The sequence below is a fragment of the Crocodylus siamensis genome, chromosome 6 (assembly GCF_052110815.1).
Source record: "Crocodylus siamensis isolate JL-2025a chromosome 6, ASM5211081v1, whole genome shotgun sequence".
Taxonomy (NCBI): domain Eukaryota; kingdom Metazoa; phylum Chordata; order Crocodylia; family Crocodylidae; genus Crocodylus; species Crocodylus siamensis.
The window spans coordinates 98036425-98057905 of NC_143400.1; the positions used below are offsets into that span (position 1 = coordinate 98036425).

Here is a 21481-nt window from a genome sequence, read left to right on the forward strand (position 1 = left end):
TCACAGAGACCTGGTGGGACATCTCTTATGACTGGAAGATGAACACTGAGGGTTACAAGGTTGGGAGAAAAGGTGGTGGTGTTGCCTTGCATGTCAAAAACACATTCATTTGCTCCCTGCTTCAGGAGGAATAAGACAGCAGATGAGAATGCATTTGGGTGAAGATGAAAGGTGGAAGATACAGCATTGATATAATGGTGGGCTTTGTTATAGGCCAAGTCAGAAAGAGGAGGTGGATGAGGAACTCTTCTAGGAGGTAACAACATTATTCAAAAGTTACGAGATGGTACTGATGGGAGACCTCAGTTTTCCAGACATCCCCTGGAAGAACAACATCTAAAATGTTGAGTCAATTTCTAACTTGCATGGAGGGCATCTTTGTTCCAGATGGTTGAGGATACAAATAGGGGATCATCTATTTTGGATCTTGTCCTGACCAGCAGGGAAAAACTGGCAGAAGATGTGGAGGTGATGGGCAACTTGGGAAGAAACCATCAGATTACAACAGAATTCATGATCCTGAGATGGAGAAAGCATAAGGTCAGTGGAACTAAGATGCTAGGTTTCAAAAGGCAAATTTCACCAGACCCAAGGAGTTATTAGGCCTGGTGCCATGGGAAGACAGACTGAAAGACAAAAGTGGGCAGGAGGGTTGGGAGTTTCTAAAGGGCACAATATTGGAAGCCCAACAAGAAACTGTTCTGACATGATGGAAGCACATGAAGAACAGCAAGAGACCAAAGTGGCAGCATTAAGATGCCTCAGATGCCAAAGGAAAGCATAGAGGCAATGGAAGGATGGGCAGGTTACCAAGGACATGTACCAGGAAACAGCAAAAACCTGCAGGGACTAAATCAGAAAGGCAAAGATAAAAAATGCGCTGCACCTGCCGAGGGAGGTTGAAGATGCCAAGAAGAGGTTCTCTGAGTATGCTGGCCAGAAAAGAAGGACCAAGGAAACTGTGGATCCTCTATTAATGAGCGAAGGGAACTCTTAATAGATGCAAATGAGGTGAAGCTACTCAACAGGAACTTTGCTTCAGTCTTCCCAAAAAAATATGTTGCAACCAGATACCTAATAAAGATTATTTGGATAAGGAAGGGAACAAGCTGAGGGATGAGATACAAGAAACAGATCCAAGAGCTTTTGATGGGTCTGAATGATTCAAGACAGCAGGGCCTGACGGACTTCATCCCAAGGTACCAAAGGAATTAGCAGAGGAGATCTTGGATGCCATTGGCAACAATATTTACAAAGTTGTGGAAGATGGGCAAGGGACCAGAGGACTGCAAAAAGGGCGAGTGCAATGCTGGAGTTACATGAGCACATCCTAAGGAAGTCCATTTGCAAGCACCTGGAGGAGGAGGAAAGGCTGATCACAAGCAGCCAGCATGTATTTACTAAGACTAAATCATGTCAAACAAACTCCATCTCCTTTGACAAAGTAACTACTTGGATGGGTGAAGGGAATGCTGTGGCTATCGTGTATCTGGACTTCAGCAAGGCTTTTGAGAAAGCCCCACGTGACCCACTACCTAGGTACCTATTTCTAATACAATACAACACTTCCCAGCCATTTAACACCAAACGTACATAAATAAAATGTACTCAACCTTGTCAAAACACACAAGATTCAACTGGCCGCAGATATTTATCCTCTGAGGACTGATACAAAAAATACCAATTTTTTTCAGGCGTCTCTGTGCATAAACGATGCCAGCAGTCATTGCAGCTGGAAGTGCAGGAGGAACAGTGATGGTGATAATGTCAAGAGACTCAATTATTATTATATGAACTTCAACCTAAAAAAAAAAGTCATGCTATTAAGTGAGTAAAAACCAAGTGCTTAAAAGCTTCACTGGCATCTCTCTAGTAAATCAACTTTATTAACTGCTGTACCACGACTAGCAGAAGTGACATATTGCAGGGAGCTCTGGCAGTGCTCAAAAAGCAAGCAAAGCTGGCACATTCCCTTCACATGAGACAAGTCTAGCAATTGGGTTCTAAGACAATTACTCTTTTAACCTTCAAATCACTTTCTCTTTTCAGTGCATTTATTAAAAATTAATATATGAATAAATACACCTGCAGACTCAATATCTTCATGTCTCAAGATCATTTTGATGAACAGTTGTCAATACAGACCAATTTCTATGCAATACATTTTGAATAATCCATATCCAAGTTGTTCTATTTCTTGTCTGAGTCAAAATAACCTCAAGCATCACTTTTCTGTTACAAATGCTTACAAGCACACAATCAAAGTCCGCTCCCTGCCAATATTCCCTTAAACAGGACTGTTTCGCTGAATGATCTTGTCAATAAACGTGTTTGCAACAGTATTTGTGAAAAGCAAACAAAGCCAAGAAAGCTTCATTTAAAATCAGACAATAATTGCAGAAAGCTGTTTAGCACTAAATCAGTTTCATTACAAATACTGATCAGTCACTAGGGTCAAAACAAAAGGGCAGCAGGGTGAAGGGAAAATTGAAATCATACCTTATTTAAGATGCTGTTGACCACTGTGTAGATAAAGCCAATGCCTGCCACCACCACGAGGGACAACAGAAACATGTAGGCATCTTTGTAGAGTTTGAAGTCAGTTGGCTTTGGATACAGGATGGAACGAATAAGCTGTCCTTTGGAAGTACTAAAGCCTACAATGAAAGGGAGTGCGCAGTGACACTGGGCATGCAAGCAGCAGCACTGTCATGCAATACAGCCACAATGCTGAGAAAGCCTACGCTAGTTCTGAGAGAACTGCCACTTACCCCCGCGCTCAGCTGGCTTGTGAACATAAGGTGATTCATGCAGATCCCACTGGGGGTGCACATGCACCTCATGTGAGGTCACCAGGACACACTGTTTCTGGGGCTGTTGCTTTGGGCTCCATACAAGGCCTTAGTGGCTGCAGCCCTCCCTGCAGGTATTTAAAACCTGAGCTGTACTGTTATCTTCCTCATCCTCCACTGGGAACCAGAGCAAGAAGTGGCAAAGAATCATGGCCAAACAGTGGCAACAGGTAAGGCGTGCTGGCCAACACACAGAATCTGGTGAGGTTATGAATCAATGGCCATGTGGCTGCCTAGCTAATCTCAACAGAGAAGATGTGACCTCTGGGACCCATCACTGTCACTGGCCCTAGATGCTGAACTTTCCTGCTTAACAGAAGGAAGAATATTTCTTGCGTTTACTTTTTGAATGAGTGCTGTGACAGGGACTGAATTCAGCCATTTCAACTAAAACCACAATATTGATTTGAATCCGAGAAAGTTCCCAACTTTGAAGGTCTGAGGGACAATACAAGCTCTTGGGAAGCCTGCTTTACCAGAAAGCACACAATACATCTTCTTGCAAGGGTTTGACCTGCACAACTCTGCTAGAGGCAAATGAAGTTCCATGTGGTCGTGGAGCACGACATGGAGTTGGAAGGGCTGGTGCCCCGAGGAAGCGTCTAATGCTGGTATTTCCACAGACTGATTTTCCTGCAGCATCCTGGTAACTTTATACACAAGCGCCATGATGTGTTGCTTGCACACAGTTATACCCAGCACCCCTGGAACTAAGGCTGTGCTTCACCTGATTTAACATGGAGTTAAATTAATTATGAACAATGCATAACCCAGCAATCAGAGCAAGTTCTTTTGATTTCTTTTTAAGATGCATTCAAACAGAAACAGCTTTACCTATGGATTCACTTTAAAGTTGCCTAGGCACAAATGGAAGCATGGTTTACGCAACTGCAGTCTCCCCTGAAACAAAGGCATCAGGAATGGCAATGCTATCTAATCTTGCCTGAAAGCCTGTGTCAGCAGAAAGACACAAACAGCATCACTGCTGCTCTCTCCAGTCTGTCTCTTGTGCAGTGTGTATAGTTCTGAGGCGCAAGGGAAAAAAGGGAAGGTCAAAGCCCCAAAGTGCAGCAGACATTGAGTTGAGTAACTCAGTGTAGGACCAATCATGCTCTTGCTGACATTCATCAGCAAGCCCCATCAGACACAAAGTCTGTCCCAACCAGAACATGTTTCAAAATCCCTTGATGCTAAGGTTTCATTAATTCCTTGCTGACAAACTGTCCATTACCAAAACACCTATTACAGTGATACCTAGGAATCCTGTTATTACGTTCTTCAGGGAGCAGGTGTTTAACCCAGGCCAGTTAAACTACAACATTCAGGAAGCAGCAGGTGTTACTGTGAGTATGTGGTATGTAAGTAAGCAAAAAACAAACCCATACCCGTTCTCACGACTGCAGCCTTGACTAGTTCTCCGCTGTAAAACCGCGTTTGAATGACAGTGGTTCCACAGAACAATGTATGTCGCTTATGGGTTTCTGGACTGTACACTTCATCCCCCGTTGCTTTTGGATCTTCTGCGGGGTTTGGTAGGCTAGTTTTTGTTACAGGAACACTTTCACCTTAAATAAAAAGTCTCTTTAGTTTATGGAAATCCAACTTACATAAGCACTTCCCATCCACAGCTCTCAAAGCAGTTTGCACAGTGACTCTGCCCCCCTTGTGTGGACACGGCAGCAGCCTTTCACCCAGGACTGACAAAGATGGGCTATGACCCAAGAGCCCTCAATCCGAGTGGCCGGCTGCCCTGCTCTGCTAGGCCTCACACACCGCAGTGCTAATTTCTAGCCCCCTACTTCTGAGCTCCTGCAAAGCAAACCCTTCTTTCACAGTTAGGCCAGTGTGCTTGCTCTGAGCACAGCACGCCTTACCAGCCAACCTTTTAGCCACAGTGTAGCGACCCAAAATGTCAGCATCACTTTACCTGTTAGCAAGCTTTCATTTACAATGCAAGTACCACTGACAAGTACTGCATCACAGGGCATGATTGTCCCATTCGATGGAATCAACATGAGATCTCCAGGCACAAGGTCAGTGGAAAGGATTTCTTCTCTTTCTGAAGGTCAGACATATAGAGGGTTAGTCTTAAACTTTCCAATGTAATGACAAAGTCACAAATCAGCATCCCTCCCAGAATCCCATATAAAATGCAACACCCATGATCACAGCCAGGCTATGACCATTATGCTGCTGTTTCTATTCATAGTTTCTACGGTTGGAAGGGACCTGAGCAGATCACCTAGTCTGACCCCCCGCCATGGCAGGAAAGAGTACTGGGGTCAAACGACCCCAGCAAGATGTGCATCTAACCTCCTCTTAAAGCCCCCACAGGGTAGGAGCCGGCACCACTTCTCTTGGAAGCTGGTTCCAGATCCTAGCTGCCCTGACCATGAAGTCGCGCCTCCTGATGTCTAACCTAAACCTACCCTCTGCCAGCTTGTGACCGTTATTCCTGGTCACTCCTGGCAGTGCTCGGGGGAACAGGGACTCCCCAGTGCCTGCTGATCCCCCCTGACTAGTTTGTAACAGGCCACTAGATGCCCCCTCAGCCTTCTCTTGTGGAGGCTGAACAGGTTCAGGTCCCGTCGCCTCTCCTCATAGGGCCTCCCTGCTGACCCCTGATCATACGAGTGGCCTCCTCTGGACCCTCTCCATGCCGTCGACATCCCTCCTGAAGTGCGGCGCCCAGAACTGGATGCAATACTCCAGCTGCGGCCTGACCAGTGCCGCATCGAGGGGGAGGATCACCTCCCTGGACCTGCTCGAGATGCATCTGTGGATGCAGGACAAGGTGCGGTCGGCCTTCCTGACCGTGTCCCCACACTGCCGGCCCTTGTTCATCTTGGAGTCAATGATGACCCCCAGATCCCTTTCCGCCTCCGTGCTGACAAGAGGGGAGTTCCTCAACCTGTAGGTATGGTGCCGGTTGTTCCTCCCAAGGTGCAGCACCTTGCACTTGTCTGTGTTGAATCCCATCCTATTCTCATCCGCCCACCCTTGTAACCTGTCTAGGTCTGATTGTAGCCTGTTGCATCCTTCCAGCGTGCCCACGTCCCCCCACACCTTAGTGTCAACAGCAAATTTGAACGGGGTGCTTTTTACCCCCTCGTCCAAATCACTGATGAAGATGTTGAACAGTGCGGGCCCGAGGACCGAGCCCTGCGGGACCCCACTGCCCACGTCCTTCCAGGTCGAACATGCCCTGTCTACCACTGCTGTCTGGGTGCGGCCCTCCGGCCAGTTGGCAACACATCTGACTGTGTGGGTGTCTACACCACAACCCCCAGTTTCTTAATGAGAACGGGGTGAGAGACAGTGTCGAAGGCCTCCCGAAAGTCCAGGAAGACGATGTCCACTGCTACCCCTGCGTCTAATGATCTGGTGATCTGATCGTAAAAGGCCACCAGGTTGGTCTGACAGGACCTGCCACTGATGAACCCATGTTGGTTGCCCCTAAGCCATATCATTAATGGTATGGCTTCAAACAAGAAAAAACCCTAAAAAGCAAAGAACTGGACAGTGCCCCACTCCACTGTATGTTTAGCCTCCAAATGTGCAGCTGGATTTAACTTGTCACAGGTAAACAGCTGTAAGAGAAGGGGAAGAGAGCTTGACTCCTTTCTTAAAAGAAACTGATGGCTTCAAATACGACCACTGATTTTACACAGGTGGATGCCTTGGAAACAAGAATGACCCTACAGCATCCCAAAGCTTTTGCTCTCCAGGACAGCACAGCTCACGTTAGTAGGGAAAGGGCTGCCAAGGATGGGCACACCACAGCCCCTGCTGCCAGTCACTCTAAGTTACTAATGAGAGCCCAATCGGGAGACACTTATTTGTGACCTGCAGGCCAGGAACGAGATACTGCAATGGTAGCTGCATATGAGGAAACGGGCAACTCAGGGCCACCTAATCTGGGTTACATCCGACGATGGCTGAGGTAATCTGGAAGGATACCTTCAGGTTGGTCATTTTACTTTAAGGAATGGTTTGGAAAGCGCTGACCCTGCCTCAGGCAGGTGTCGGACTAGATGTGACCTGTGGAGCTCCCTTCCAGCCCTACTGCTCTAGGATTGCTATGATTTTCTCCGGTTCAGCATCACACCGCTCTTTCATCCCAAACAATGAATCAGCAGCTAATAAGCAAAGCAGCACTTAAGAAGTGAAGACAAGTAGTTCCTTTAACCAGACAGACCCAAGCACAGAGCTGCACTGACCCACAAGGAACAGCTGCAGGTTCATCTTTTCAAGCAAAGGCTGCCAGTGCAGCTTACCTTGATTTGCTCGGCTGACCGACACTCTGACAATGCTGTGAGCTGCCACCATGTCATGCAATATAACATATTGCTGGGAAACGGGAAAAAGCAAATCAGATTAGTTGTACAAATATCCATCTAGGTCCATGCTGCATCACAGAAAAATAAGGCAGAAGGGGCCGGGGGTCCTGCAGTCCAACCCCTCACTCAGAGCGGATCACCCCCTCTCTCAGCCATCTCAGACACGTCAGTCTAACTCACACTCAAAAGGGCCCAATCAGGACGTCTCTGGGTGGTCTCTGCCAGTGTTAAGCCACCCTCATAGGGCAGATTTTGGAAGAACTTTTAAATTAAATAGCACTTGTTGTAATTTAAACTATTTCTTGCCTGTACTCACAGAAGTCTACCACCCTTTTCCTATTTGAAAATTGTTACCAAAGCCTCCCCTCTTCTGCAGAGTAAATACTCCCAGTTCTTCCAGTCTTTCGTCCTGTATCATTTTTCTAGACCATTAATCACTTTTGCTGGAGAGAATCCAAAGAGAAATCTGTCCACCTCTTTCTTAAGAGTGCAGTGCCCAGAGCTGGATGCAGTATTCCCAGCAATGCCTCCCCAGTGCTGAATTGAGTGAAAGACTCATTTCCCCTGACTTGCATATGACACTTGTGAATACGTTCTAGTATATGGTTTGCCTTTTTTGGGGGGTAACATTATATTGTTGACTCATGTTCAACTTGCGATCCAGAGCTTTTCCTAAAATACTGCAGCCTAACTATTTTGTGTTTGGGCAATTGATTCATCCTTCACAAGCGCACTCTGCACTCATCCTTCCCGAATTTCATCCTGTTGACTTTACATGGTTCTGAGGTAGTTTTGTCTCCAATCAAGTCTTTCTGGCTCTCAATACACCGCCCTACGAGGTAAAGTATAACCGCACCTAAACTACAGCTGCCAAATGGGCGCTGAAAGCGGATCACCAGATCTCTGTTCCACAAGGCACTTCCTCCCCTCAGTCTTCCAAGGAGGAAGCTGTGTAAGGCGGAGCAGCCTGATATGGGGCAGAATGGAAGATGAATTGGCATTTTTCCATTGGTCAGCAGCATCCAAAACACCCATCCTGACCCAGATCAAAGGCTTACCAACAAGCAATGACATTGAGGCTGGGTCCCAAACAGAACATCGACCCCACCCTCTCTTATCCAGCAGAAGAATCTAGATACAAGGACATCCCACATATATGGGGGACCTGCGGCTCTGTATCTGACTGCTGCCAGCCTTTGCAAGTGGGCTCTTCCTTCACGCTCACTAAGTCAAGTCAATCCCGAGGCTGCTGAGACCTCTGGGGTAACTTGTATGCTGTAACAACCCTCCTCCACTCTGAAGGCCCTTAGTTGAGCTGTTTTGCATCACTGGTGATTCTTCAGGCAAAGCGATCTGGCAGCGCCCATCTCCTCTCCAGTATGCACGGCCACTGGCGCACAGGGAGCTCATTCACCCTTTGACAGGTCTTGTTTTCAGTCCTGCTGGGTGTCCACAAACCCTCACCCAGGCTAGTGCAGGTGGGGGTGCTGGTTTAGTTACCAACAACCCGACCCTGGAACAGGCTGTACTGGTTTACTCGGTACCAGATAGCAGACCAAGAGAGGCTGGGCCAGACAACGAGGCCAAATCTCATTTAAGCAACTAACTTTGAAATTATAAAAAGTATCTTCATTAAAGAAAGCACATGAAGGACTTGGGTGAAAAGCTCTGTTGTACTTAATTAGCTGGCCTTATTTACGTTATTTGAAAAGATTAATTACAAAAAACCCAAATTCCATCTTAAAATGACAGAAACAACTGACAAAGATAACCATTGCAATTTGAACTGACCTTTCTAATGGTGTAGAGTGAGCTAATGATGGATATTACAGACATAACAACAATTGCTAATGCATAGTAGTAATACTCATCAGTGATCCACAATATCACACTGAATAGCTGGAAAATGTAAAAGGGGTTGAGGACCTGCAATAGAAAACATTAAAGTCACATACTGTCCTGGGCAGAATTAAGTGGTGCAGAAAGACTTTTCAGCTCCTTGTACATGACAACCACTTTATAAAACTTTGCCCATGCGCTTCCTGTTTCCCCACTACCAATTCACTTCATATGCCAGTGTAAAGTCCAGCAAGCCTTAGGACAGTGATTTCCAACTTTTAAGAGGGACAAATGCCAAAAGTCACAAAGTTCTCAACAAAGTCAATGGGAGCAGTGTGTTAAGTGAGAAAAAAAACTGTTCCAAAAAATTCTCCTGCCCAGTACCCTGCCCACCTCCCTTGGGGTCAAGATTTCCCATCCAAGTTCTGCTAAACCAACTGTGTGGTTTTTCTGCTATCCTGCCGTTTCATATCCACATTGCTCCCTCCCGCTACGCTAATACTTTTCTCTACGGTTGGGCAATTTTAAAACAACCATGCAGTCAACACACTGGCTAAAAAGGGATTCGTGGCAGTCGTCACTGGACTCCTGTCTCAGGTTGAACAAGCCATTTGGGGCTTCGGCCCTGAATAACCTGAAAAGTGTCCCCCTTTGGAGGTCACGATAAATAGCCCTAAATCCCATAATGCTAGATCTTTATCAGTATATGCAAGAATAGGACAGGTTTATTTGACATATTAAGATTAACTGCACTCCCCAAGGTCTGTCCAGTCTCTTTTTTCTAAGGAGCCCATGGTAACAGAGCTCAACAATTTTGCATACCATGTTGCCCCTAAGACAGAAAAGTGTGAGTCAATTGTTCAAACCTCTATTTACCAAGAGACGAGAACAGTGGAACAGGAGAAACGGGATCTGATTAAATGAGTCCGCTGCAATCCACACTCTGTTTACAGACCCTGAACAGCATGCAGGTCTCCCCACCAAATGCTGCTCTCTCCAATGCTCTTGCTAGTTCAGACACAGAACTGGTCTTTGGCCCTACACAGTTTGCAGGCTCCCCTTCATATTGCCGAATCAAGCCAGTTTAATTTCTATGCAAATATTTTTTTCCCTTGACCACAATCACCAATTGAAGCCTCACCCCTGTTCAGCACCCCTCCAAGTATTTTAATTCTACAGAATAATTTCTTAAAGTGATCTTACCTCCTTAATCAGAAGCTTAAAAATGGAAGGCACTTTCACAGCAATTTCATTTACTCCATAGAATAATTTTCTATATTGAGGAAGATCCAAAGAGACATTTACACTCTGGCTGTGGATAATCTATACCATACTTATATTTAATAACCTCCATTATTTTAAAGAAGTTATATTCACAGTAATTTGAGAGAATATTAGGTTCTTTCTCAGTCTGCAATCCCTTAAAAAGTCAGATATGGATGTACAAAATATAAATGGTGGTTGAAAAACAGACAAGAACAAAAATATATCTCTGAATGACAGACTAAGTCTTCAAAATCCAGACACTGAATTCTAACTTAGGCTCAAATTGAGCTATAATTTAATTTTCTGGACAAAAAACAGAGATGTCAAGAAAACAGACAAAATAACAGAATTTAGTTCTCTGCTAAACTGTAAAGATTGCAGCAGTGGGCTACTACATTGAGATATACAATACCCCAAAATATGTCAATTTAAACAATAATTAGAAAAAATGTTTTAAAAAATTAATGGACAGTTATCTGGAAAATAGCAAGCATGCAGAAAAACTGGATTTAATAGTGACAGGAAATTATGAACAAGTATGATGCTGGCCTTTCCAAGATATAAAAGATGATAGTCACATGTATAACTTAGGAAGTAATGCGTCATTATATAAAAACTTGCAGCACTCTGTGGAGCTGCAGTTATTCTACAGACCCCATCCCGAGAGCCAGAGCAGGGACTCTTATGAGCTAAGGCTTGTGTATAAAACTTCAGTATTCTGTGTCATTGCTCTGCTGCACAGTGTTTACACAGCCCACCTTCCCTCTCACTTTTTTCCACACCTGTGCACATCCGTGTCACATCTGTGCAGGCTGTGGTTTATGCTAAAAAAATTTGGAAGGCAAAGATACTTTCTATAAAAAAAATCTTAAACCAATCACAAGCATGTTCTGACATGAGTCAGCAAAATAATTCCTCTTCGTTTTCAAATATCAGCATTTATAATCCCACTGCTGAAGGCAGTGATATTGGTGGGGGAAAAAAAGCCTGACAGAGGTAAGACAACAAAAAATGTTTCCATCCACATTCAGCACTGGTGTGAACAATCAGAGGGAGACCAAACACTCTTCATTTTGCTACGGTTCTCCATGCAAGGCTATCTGTAAGCACTCCTGTACATCCCTGACAACTTTTAGAGTCATATTTTAACTGGAATGTGGTATCATTACCTGTAATCATGCACCACCTTAGTCAGTCCCGTACTGTGGTCAGCATGAATTGAAGAACAGGAAACAGAGTCATCCAGTCCTCTAAATAATTGGAGAGCAAACAAAAATTAATCAAGTTTGAATATGAATCTTCTGGACTATCGCTATTTTTGGTTTTGTTTTAAATAACCCATAAACTTCTCAGGACTGCTACCTTACAGTGCAAGATACGTTGCTCAGGAACATTATTAAAACTGTATATTAGTAACTGTCATGTGATTATATGGACTCTCTTCCACCCATTTCTTGCCATATTATTGTATGCATCAATGAAGTAATTTAAAATAAAAGCAAAGTTCTGATTTTACTTCACCAACCAAGATATTTAATAGCTTCTGGTTGATCTTTAATTTGAGTAAGTTTTAAAAAACTAAACATTGGCATAAATATTGGAAGCTGCTGCTTCTTCAAAAAAACAAAAAGCAGAAAGATATTGAAGCTGTATTCAGAAAACATGGGTACAGGTTTGTTTTTATTTAAATACTTGTTCCTTTTGCCTCTGAAATGAGAACTGGAAACATTTTGATAACTGGATGGACATTTTAACTACCTCTACAGACATGACTATTTTGAACAGTCTCTGTTAAGTCACAGAAGTTAGGCTATGTTAAACATACTTCTTCCAGCCACAGACCACTTCCAAAAGACAGTGCTCAGACACGACAGACATTTTCTACAATATCCAGAAGACGACCAGTTGACTTTGCACATTCAGAACCATTCCATTAACATCCCTTCTTCGCAAGATCTGCCACGCAACTGCCCATAACTATGGTAGTGTGAATGTAAAGCAATAAACCAGAACCATATCTTCGAGAAATCACACGGCCAGATTGGTATTGCTCAGTAAAGAGAGCACCCAATGCAAGATGTACAGCTACCAAGTCAAACTGATTAAGAAGGGTCAAGGTGGAGGAAAAAAAGCTCTAACACGTGGAGCATGGAGAAAGTATTAAAGCATCCTCATCTACCAGACATTAGAAGTATGCTCCTAGCAAGTCTTCTTATTTAATGTAGCAGTTAACTCCATGATTAGCTTCTTCAGATGCCATGCTCTTCTGTTTTCAGTGTTGACTCAGGCTATGCTCCATCTGCTTTCAATAAGAGGTGAACAGAACTCATGGAGTTCAAGGTTTTCCTAGCTATAGTTGGGGTTCATAAACTAACATGCATAGGCAATGTTTTGTCTCAATTTATTCATGTGTTTCCCTGTCCTACAACTCTAATGGTGATTTTTCTTTTTTTAGGCCTCCAAATAGACCTTTGTTCTAATTATTAGGGATAAAGGGGCAACCCCAAAGCTAGACTAGATACTGTGGACAAATGTGTCTGTACATCAAGCTCGTGACAGCATGGTGTGCATTACAGAGATACGGTGTACAATATAGGGATACCTGTATTAGGTCAGACCTCAGGCTTGTCCCTAGTCATGGAGCTGATCTCAGCCCAATTCTTTGGTGAGTGCTTTCCTCTTCCTTGCTCTGTGCGCTTTGATTCCACCTCCCTGGAGCGGTCTCCTCTTCAGCCTGTGCTCTGTTATATCCTAGTATTTCTGTCCCCTTTTTATTCTTAAGTCCCGTTGAACTTTCCAGCCCACAATTTTCAGCTGGGTTTCAGAGCCATCCCACCAGCCCCTCGCTATAACAACTGCAAGCCACACAAACAGGCAAAACAGGCTCCCCAATCACCAAGAACAATCATTTAACACAAGCCTGTCATTTCCCATGTACCGAGTTTAGTCTATCACCATCAGAACTGGCTCTGGAACAAACTTCTTTGAAAGGTAAACCTGTGTTTTTACTGGTGTCCCTGGCCCCATCTCATTTTGAAGCCAATCAGACTATTTTGCAGCCAGCTGCAGAGAAGGGAAGACATTAGGACAGACTCCTGTTCATGCTGCCTGGCAGCAGGAGGAACAAGGGCTGGCAGGATGTGCCAAGAGGGCAGGGGTGACCTCTACTTCCCACCTCCCCTCCACATGACAGGGCTCAATCAGGCAGTGGCCCTGCCTTCCTGCAAGGCTGCAGTGCAAGGTGCTAGCAACCCAAAAAGACTCCCCAGCTCCTTTTCCCCTCCTCCTAAAAGAGCACCCCAGCTGCTCCAAAGCGGGCTCCGTGTCCCAGAAGAGAGGAGCGAGGAGCAAGCAGGCTCTCCTAGCACTAATTCAAAAGGTAGAAAGCAAGGAGGTCCCAGACTGCGAGAAACCCAACGCACTCACAGCCTACTCCACTCCGTGCTCCCCTTCTTCCCCAGTGTGTTAGGGAGCAAACTTGCTGGCTGCTAAATCAACCACCTTCCCCCTTATTTAGCAGCTATAGCTGGCTCCTGGGCTCCATCCCTCTGCACCTTGGGAAAGGGGAACCGAGGGGCCCAGAGAAGTTAAGGAGTCTACCTCCTCGCCAAGCCACCTGCCCAAAACCAGAAATGCAGCACACTCAAATAGGGCAGAAGTCCTTCAGAGTGGGACGCACCACAATGGAAGTGTCCACACTTATTACAGTGTCTGCTTGGAAGTGAACGCTATACTTACTGCTCCATGCAGACCTTCTGTACCCAGACCTGTTATTACAGGTACCTAATCTTTATGGAGAACCCCCCCCATACTTAGTTTGTGTACAAAGGTAGATGGAAAAGTTTGGTAAAGTATCCAGTTGGTTGAACTGTGCAGTATTAGGAAATACTTCATTAACTGTAAGAAAGAAAATAAGAATATCTGTGCCCAAGAAAAAACACAAGTTGTTGGTTCCCTTTACATTTGTGCCATTGACACAGTGTGTGACGCTGGGCAATGCTTCACTGTCCATCAAGTTTTCCCAGCCATACAACGGTGATAAAATGTTGGCAGGATAGTGTTGTCAGCCTGGGATGCACGCTCTGTTTGCTTGCAGTTTTTTTAAACATTTCTACGCCAGCAAAATCCCGTGTATAAACACAGTTTTACCAACACCAAGGAGTACTTCTGCCAAAGCAATGCATGTCACCCTGGGAACCAGTATGAGTTATATGCCCAAAAGCAGGCTTTTGCCAGTATTAAGTGTTTATACTACAAAGCTTTCCCAATTAAGTTCTTTGGCTGCAGACTTGGCTTAATGTAGCGGGAATGTGACGGATTAGTTCTTTACTGTTTTCAGTCCTTCATTTTCAGATGAAAAAATGCTAGAAATGCCAAGTATTATCATCTGACCATTCTGGGGCCATGCTGCATGCTGTCATTAGCTAGTCAATACCTGCTTCTCCACAAGTGATGAACCATTTTCACACGTACCTACATTCAAATCCCAGTTTGGAAACCTCCCCATGAAGTCGTGAATTGTCTGCTACACAGAGCTGGGCTCCATGAACCCTTTGTGCACCCACGTGGCACATACACAGCCATATAACTGCACATTTGGGCACTCGGGTGCCCTTGGGAACTCCACATTGCCTGCACTAGGCAACCAAGCCCACTCAGCAGGGCTGCACACCAGCTAGACAGGTCCCAAAATTTTATCTGTGGACCCCAAAGAGAGGGAGGCAAGGAAGAGATGAGGACAAGGAGGAGGAGCCTCCTACCTGTTAGCACAATAGCCTAATGGTTAGAGCACTTTCTTAGATAGCAAGACACCCAGCTTCTGGGCACCCCTCACGCAGGGAGCATCTGAACCTCCATTTCCTGCCTCCCAGCAAAGTGCTCTCACCACAGGGAAGGGAAGGTGAGAACTCACCCCAGCCCACTCCGCGCTGCCCGGCTGGGGTATGTGGCACTAGGGGAAGAGCACAAGCCAAAAGATGTTTGGCTCAATGGGACAGCTGCTGCCCTGGACCACATGAGGATGCAGGGGCTGGGTTCTTGCCTCATCCTCTGCTCCAGCAGGACCAAAACTAGCCCCGGGCAGGAGCCTTGTCAGGCTAAAAGCTGAAAGGGGCCACCTCCCATCCCCCCAATCACTTCCACTGCTCTATTTCACCAAAAATTGGGTCTGGGTGCCAAAAACAACAGTTGCATCGCTGCATCCGCACCGCCTGGAGTGCAAGGGGTAAACAGGATCGCGCCCAAAGGGTTTCAGACACACAAGGGCCAAAGGTGCATCCTTTCTGCTACAATAGTCAGCTATGTTTAATAGGGGAACAATTCCACGTACGTTTCCTGTGTTTACCGTTCTGAGCCGAGTGCTGGATTGTGGTGAATGTTCTTGGAGTACAAAGTCATGTGCTCAAAAGTTAGGAAATGCTCAGAGGGCACATTCAAGCTGCCCAGGAAGCCTTTATACTCCTCCCTGGCAGGTCTGCACCTGGACACCATCTCTAGATTACATAATCAAACCACCTTGTTCCCAGGTGTTTTGCTCAATTCAGTGCACAGGAGGGATTTGGTATTTCTTTTCATCCTCAACATCCAGCGCATGGCCCACATGCCAATCCAAACCCTGCCCTGAACACAGAGTCATTGCTTTCACTGCAGGCTTTTCTACAGTGGGCTCATGGAAATCGTGTTTCTTTACATTCCCTTGACGATTTAGTGATGGAAGTGGGTGGCCTGGAGGAGCCGAGGCAGGAACATTCAGGAAAATGTGGGCATTTTGAGAAGCCTGGGGCCTTATTTCTGGTAGTGCTCTGGGTTTTCTAGACCTTTGTGTGACAGAAGAGCTCCCACTCACTACATGTGCTTTCTAGAAGCCCCAGCCATGCTGCAACTCTGATCCCAGGTGTGTCAAAAAACAGGAACGGGGACAGCCAGTGAATCCTGTGGCTTATGAGGCTTCTTCAACATCACACAGGACCTCTAGGGCAGAGGTGGGATAGCATACAGCTGCTGTGACAACAAACCCATCTTTCCTTTCTGACAGTCCCCAGGCACATCCACCACATACCTTCCAACTAATGCAATAAAGAAAGCAGGGTCCTGTAGACAGCCCCAAGTACTACACGTCCAGATTCATTCCCAGCATACAGGAGAGGAAATTGTGCGTGCTGTTTCCATGATAGGCACCAGCAGCTCCTGATGCCCAAGAGGTGCAACCATACAAACATCCTACTCTGCCCTTGCAGCCCTGGAATAGCGAGTGCTTATTTCTTCGGTGGGAGCCACACATATGCTGTCCAGCCCAGTATTCATCAGCTGTCAAGGGATGAAGCATGCTAACTGTAAAAGCAATCTTTAGAAAACTTAGCTTCCAGGATCCAATAAACCTCCATGGAGCACATGCAAGCAGATCTTTCAGAAAAACGTGAGATGCGTCTCTAAATACCTAATCAATCCCTCAGCCCAAAGGTATGTCTCTGCTCAAAAGTACAGAAGTTTGTAAGTTGTGTTAAGAAGTTGAAAGGGATTAAGAAAAAAGTGTATTTTCCCCCCATTTTTCTTTTTAATCAAATGGGTGAATCTTTTTAGCTGTTTTGGAGTTTATCATCATCTTTGTTATAGAATCATGAAAAATAAGGATTGGAAGGTGCCTCAGGAAGGTCGCATCTAGTCCAAACCCCTGCTCAAAGCAAGACCAACCCCAACTACATCTTCCCAGTCAAGGCTTCGTCTACCTGAGTCTTCAAAATCTCCATGGATGGAGTCTCCACCACTGCTCTGGGTAACCTGTCCCAGTGCTTCACCACCCTCCTCATGACAAAGTTTCTCCTAATATCCAACTTCAACTTTCCTTGCTGCAACTTGAGCCCATTGCTCCTTGTCCTGTTATCTGCCCCCCATGAGACCAGTACAGCTCCATCCTCTTTGCAACCCCCTGCAGGGACTTGAAGGCGGCTATTCAAGCCCTCCTCGGTCTTCTCTTCTCCAGACTAAATTAAGCCCAGTTCCCTCAGCCTCTCCTCACAAGTCACCTGCCACAGCCCCGTATTTTCTGTTATACTTTAGCCTGAGGCGGAGACCCAGCAAGGAAAATTTCTACCTAAACAGCCTAAGTTTGGCCAAGTCATAACTAGCAACCTAAAAGAGGGTCCTATAATACCCAGGGCACCTACACCAGCTAAATTAAAATAACCTGTCATCTAACAATAGTTTCACAGTTTCATAGTACTTAGAGTCAGAAGGGACCTAAAGAGATCATCAGGTCCGACCCCCTGCCCCAATGCGGGGTCATGTATATATATGGTAAGTATACTGGTGTTCACCAGCTAGGATAGACAAGTTCCTTATTGCTGATCCTATCATTTCTTTCATGGTTTTGACCTGTCAATAGGCCTGGCTGAAGGGGTTCTGGATGGGCCTAGTCTTCACAGACACAACAACATGACAGCTCATAGATTCATAGATGTAGGGTTGAAAGGGACCTTGTAGATCTTCTAACCCAACCCCACCCTGGGCAGGAGAGAAAACTGGGCTCAGATGACCCCAGCCAGGTAGACTCCTCTTAAAGACCCTCAGGGTAGGAGTCAGCACCACTTTCCCTGGAAGTTGGTTTCAGATCCTAGCTGCTCTGACTGTGAAGTAGCATCTCCTGATATCTAGTCTGAATCTACTCTCCATCAATTTATGGCCATTATTCCTTGTTACTCCGGGAGGCGCTCGGGGGAACAAGGTCTCTCCCAAACCCTGTTGGTCCCCCCTAGTGAGTTCATAGACGGTCACCAGGTCCCCCCCTCAGCCTTCTCTTGTGGAGGCTGAACAGGTTCAGGTCCCGTAGCCTGATCAGTTACAGTACCACCATATTCAATTTAAATTCGCTTCATATATATGGAATAAAATGGGTTTTCTTATGCTTTTGCCACTGCTTGTACTCTGGTGCTTTGATCTCTTTAAACCTGTGGCATTGTTAACAGCTTTTCATATTGCTTTTTTACATGCATCTTAGAAAGCAATGTTTGTGAGGTGATGGAAGCAGTAGGCTTTCACTTGTGTAGCCATGTTCCCCAGAAGTAGAACTATTTTGCTTCTCGTTTCTGGAGAGCATGAATTATGTCCTATGATCCTCTTAGTCTTTGGAAATGTCTGACCAGATGGCTGTTCAGTGCAGTGAAATGGTGATTAAGACAGGCTAAGCAAGGTTATGACAGCAGTTAAGCCTTTTAGCCATTTGGCTGTTCTACTCAAATGGAGTATGGGAGGTGTGGAAGTAAATCAGAATGGACTCGCTCAAAATACATCCACTGCAAATTAAGATATAAGAACTACACCATTAAATAGCAGACTGAAAAGAAAATTACTCTTGTCAGTAGCAGGGAACCAGGACATAGTTAATTACTGGGGTAAGCAAAATTAGGCTGCTGAAAACCAGATGCAAATTAAGAAGTCGCAGAGCAACGAGTCCCAGTTTGTCATTCTAGAGAAAGGGGCACCAGGCTAAACGAGAGGTGGAGAGAGAACTTGGAGCCCCTGGAGACACGATGCAGACAGAGAGAGGACCTGAACCTCCTTATGTCCCACATATAGAACTGTCATCAGCTCCAGGGATGCTCCAGGACACCTTAAGGGTCGGCACCTGCACATCGTAGGGGCCAAGAAGCACTAGCTGTAGAGGTACACCCCTGCACAGCACTCCTCCAACAGCATACACCCCCTCAATAAGAGGGCTTGGCATCAGTTAGCCAGATTCACCAAGACCCTTGCTGCCATTCAGAAGAGGTTTAGGCTAGCTATCCTGATCTTCACTGGCTCTAACCAGACAGAGATATTCCAGTGGGCTAAAATGTAAGATCAGACTAACTTGTCCTTTCCCACAGAACATTTTTGGGCCCAGTTACAGCTACCAAAAAAAGACACACATACTTGCTCTATGACACAAGAGAAAAGTAGAAGCATTCTTACTTTATGACATCGAAGCTTTGGACTGCATCGTTCCAGAAATATTTCACGCTGTGGTGTGAGAAATAGCGAATCTGTAAGTCAAATAAAAGCAGTTGGGGACAAAGCTGGCACTATTTGACAATTATTTTCCATTTAAAATTTTGCACTCCTGCTCAAAATTTCTAAAACTAACTTAAAAAGTGACATACATTCTAATTTTGAAAAGGAGACATAAAGTTGCTACTACGTGGCGTCATTATTATTTGTACAATGTTTTATGCAGTGTGACTGTTTGCTTTCTAATATCCTTACTCTTTCAGCAATCCCAAAACATACTGAAACAAAAGACCTTTGTTTTCTGTAACCCTCACCCAACTAACTTCTCCGGCAGCCTCAGCAGGACATGTATTGAACTGCACACGTGGTTTGTATATTCTTTTCTTACATGCCTCAAAGACTAAGGATTCATACACCCCAGGTCCACTTACAGGCAAATATTTTTGAGGGCCATTTTTGTTCTCTTCAGCCAGGTTTTCAAATACATGAATGCTATGGCCATTCGAAACCTTGTCTTGAGGAGAAGCAGGACTTTGCAGTGGACTGGTTCCTAGAGAAAGCACAATGCGAACCTTTGCACAAAACCATATCCTGAATTCATCCTACAAGATTAAGAGAAAAGATGGAGAATATTAACATCTAAGGAAACACAGAAGGGAGTTCAGGGATTGATTTCTTTCCTTGAAGTACCAAAACTGAGTTGAAAAAGCAAACCAATTACCAAGGTTTACTGAAGTGGAAGGGACCCTGGGTTTGACACTAATTACCCCCAAAGTTATTGTTTTCCCTCATCAAACTTCAACATCACACAATTCTGGAAGCGCTGACGTAGGGTCCCTTCCACCCCCTAAAAACTATGAAACTAGCATCAGAATGGGCAGATCTCCACCTTCCCAATGGGATCTAGAATACTTACTTATTTTCTATGGAAATGGCAGGGCTCTAAGTCTCACTTCTGGTTCTTCAAGGATTAGAAGTATGTAACAAAATGGATTCACATACTTTTTTCATTTAAATAGATAGTAATATTGTCACATATTTTTTGCCTCTCCTGTTTATATTGTCTGCATGCAACTTCGTATTAGTGTTATACAAGCAATGACACAGCAGGCTGCACTTAGAGCCAGCAGCTAACTTCCCCATGTGCCTTCTGCTTACCCTCAGACTAATACAGCTAACTAATGATTGGATTATGCCTGAATTTACATCAGACAAACCTTAACTATAGAAGATGACACAGAGAGCTGTGCAGAGCCTTCTTCAAATGGGAAGAAAACCCAATCAAAACTCTGAATTCCAGTTTTTGTTCTGAACCAGAAAGGAAATCCCTAAAAGGTGCTTTGAAAAAAGCCAGACTGCCTTAGTACAGTTCTCCCCACAAAAAATACAGCAGTTTGCTGTGGAGTTGGGGCAGAGCAGACCCCCAGAATCCAGCAATGGAGAAGTAAGACAAGAGGCTGGAGAGTCCCAACATTAGCCAGGACATTCAGGGTCCCACAGCATGGCAGAAAGTAAAGAAGCCCCAAGACCTCCACCTCCAGGAGCCAGCCTGCCCGCCACAGGACTGAGAGCCTAGAAGCTCAAGCCAGGGACAAAACCCCGTGGCCACACTACCGGGCAGTCACAGACCCTGAAGCCCAGATCTGTGGCAGCCCCAGGGGCAAGGCACTAAGGACCCAGACTGCTTTCCTCAATAGAAACCTACCTGCCCACTTCCAAAACCATTTTGGTCTAGCAAATCAGCATTTTCTAACAAATGTTTAGTTGGAAAATTCCTAATCACCTCCAGTTTGAACCAACTATAAAAGCTGCTGGGATCCCAAGTCAAGCCGGGATACAATAGCAGAGCGTGATGGTTCAAGAAGCAAGGCAGTCTGCTGCACCCACGGCTGCTGCACTTTCAGAAACTGCATTACACTAAACAAAACCCCGGGGCAAAGAGGTCTGCAGCCTCTGCTCACGTGCTTCCAAAGCTGGGGTCTCCTCAGCCCCGCAATCCTCTGCTCTAAAGGGGACCACGATGTCCAGAGACCGTGGAAGCACGGTCTTCCTTCAGGTTTGCACACACCATTTAAGTTGTACAAAAATGTTCTTTAAGTTGAGATGACACCAGCAAGGTGCTGTCTGAACGCTCTTCACAAATTTGACTGTACACCTTAAAATATTCTTTCTAAAGCTAAATCCATTTCTTAATATTTCTTT

General features: G+C 45.2%; 1 protein-coding gene across 5 annotated transcripts in view; it reads right to left on the reverse strand.

Moving 5' to 3' along the window:
- Positions 1-21481, reverse strand: part of ATP13A3 (ATPase 13A3) — a 90945-nt gene that overhangs the window by 34176 nt on the left and 35288 nt on the right. For all 5 annotated transcript variants that reach the window (XM_090055915.1, XM_090055911.1, XM_090055912.1 and 2 more), the window contains 10 exons: positions 19711-19881; positions 19244-19314; positions 11467-11547; positions 10235-10304; positions 8984-9118; positions 7130-7202; positions 4780-4911; positions 4238-4417; positions 2500-2657; positions 1614-1802 (listed from right to left, as the gene is read on the reverse strand). In XM_090055915.1, the coding sequence (XP_089912041.1) occupies positions 1614-1802; positions 2500-2657; positions 4238-4417; positions 4780-4911; positions 7130-7202; positions 8984-9118; positions 10235-10304; positions 11467-11547; positions 19244-19314; positions 19711-19881 (1260 nt within the window). The remainder of the gene's footprint in view (positions 1-1613; positions 1803-2499; positions 2658-4237; positions 4418-4779; positions 4912-7129; positions 7203-8983; positions 9119-10234; positions 10305-11466; positions 11548-19243; positions 19315-19710; positions 19882-21481) is intronic.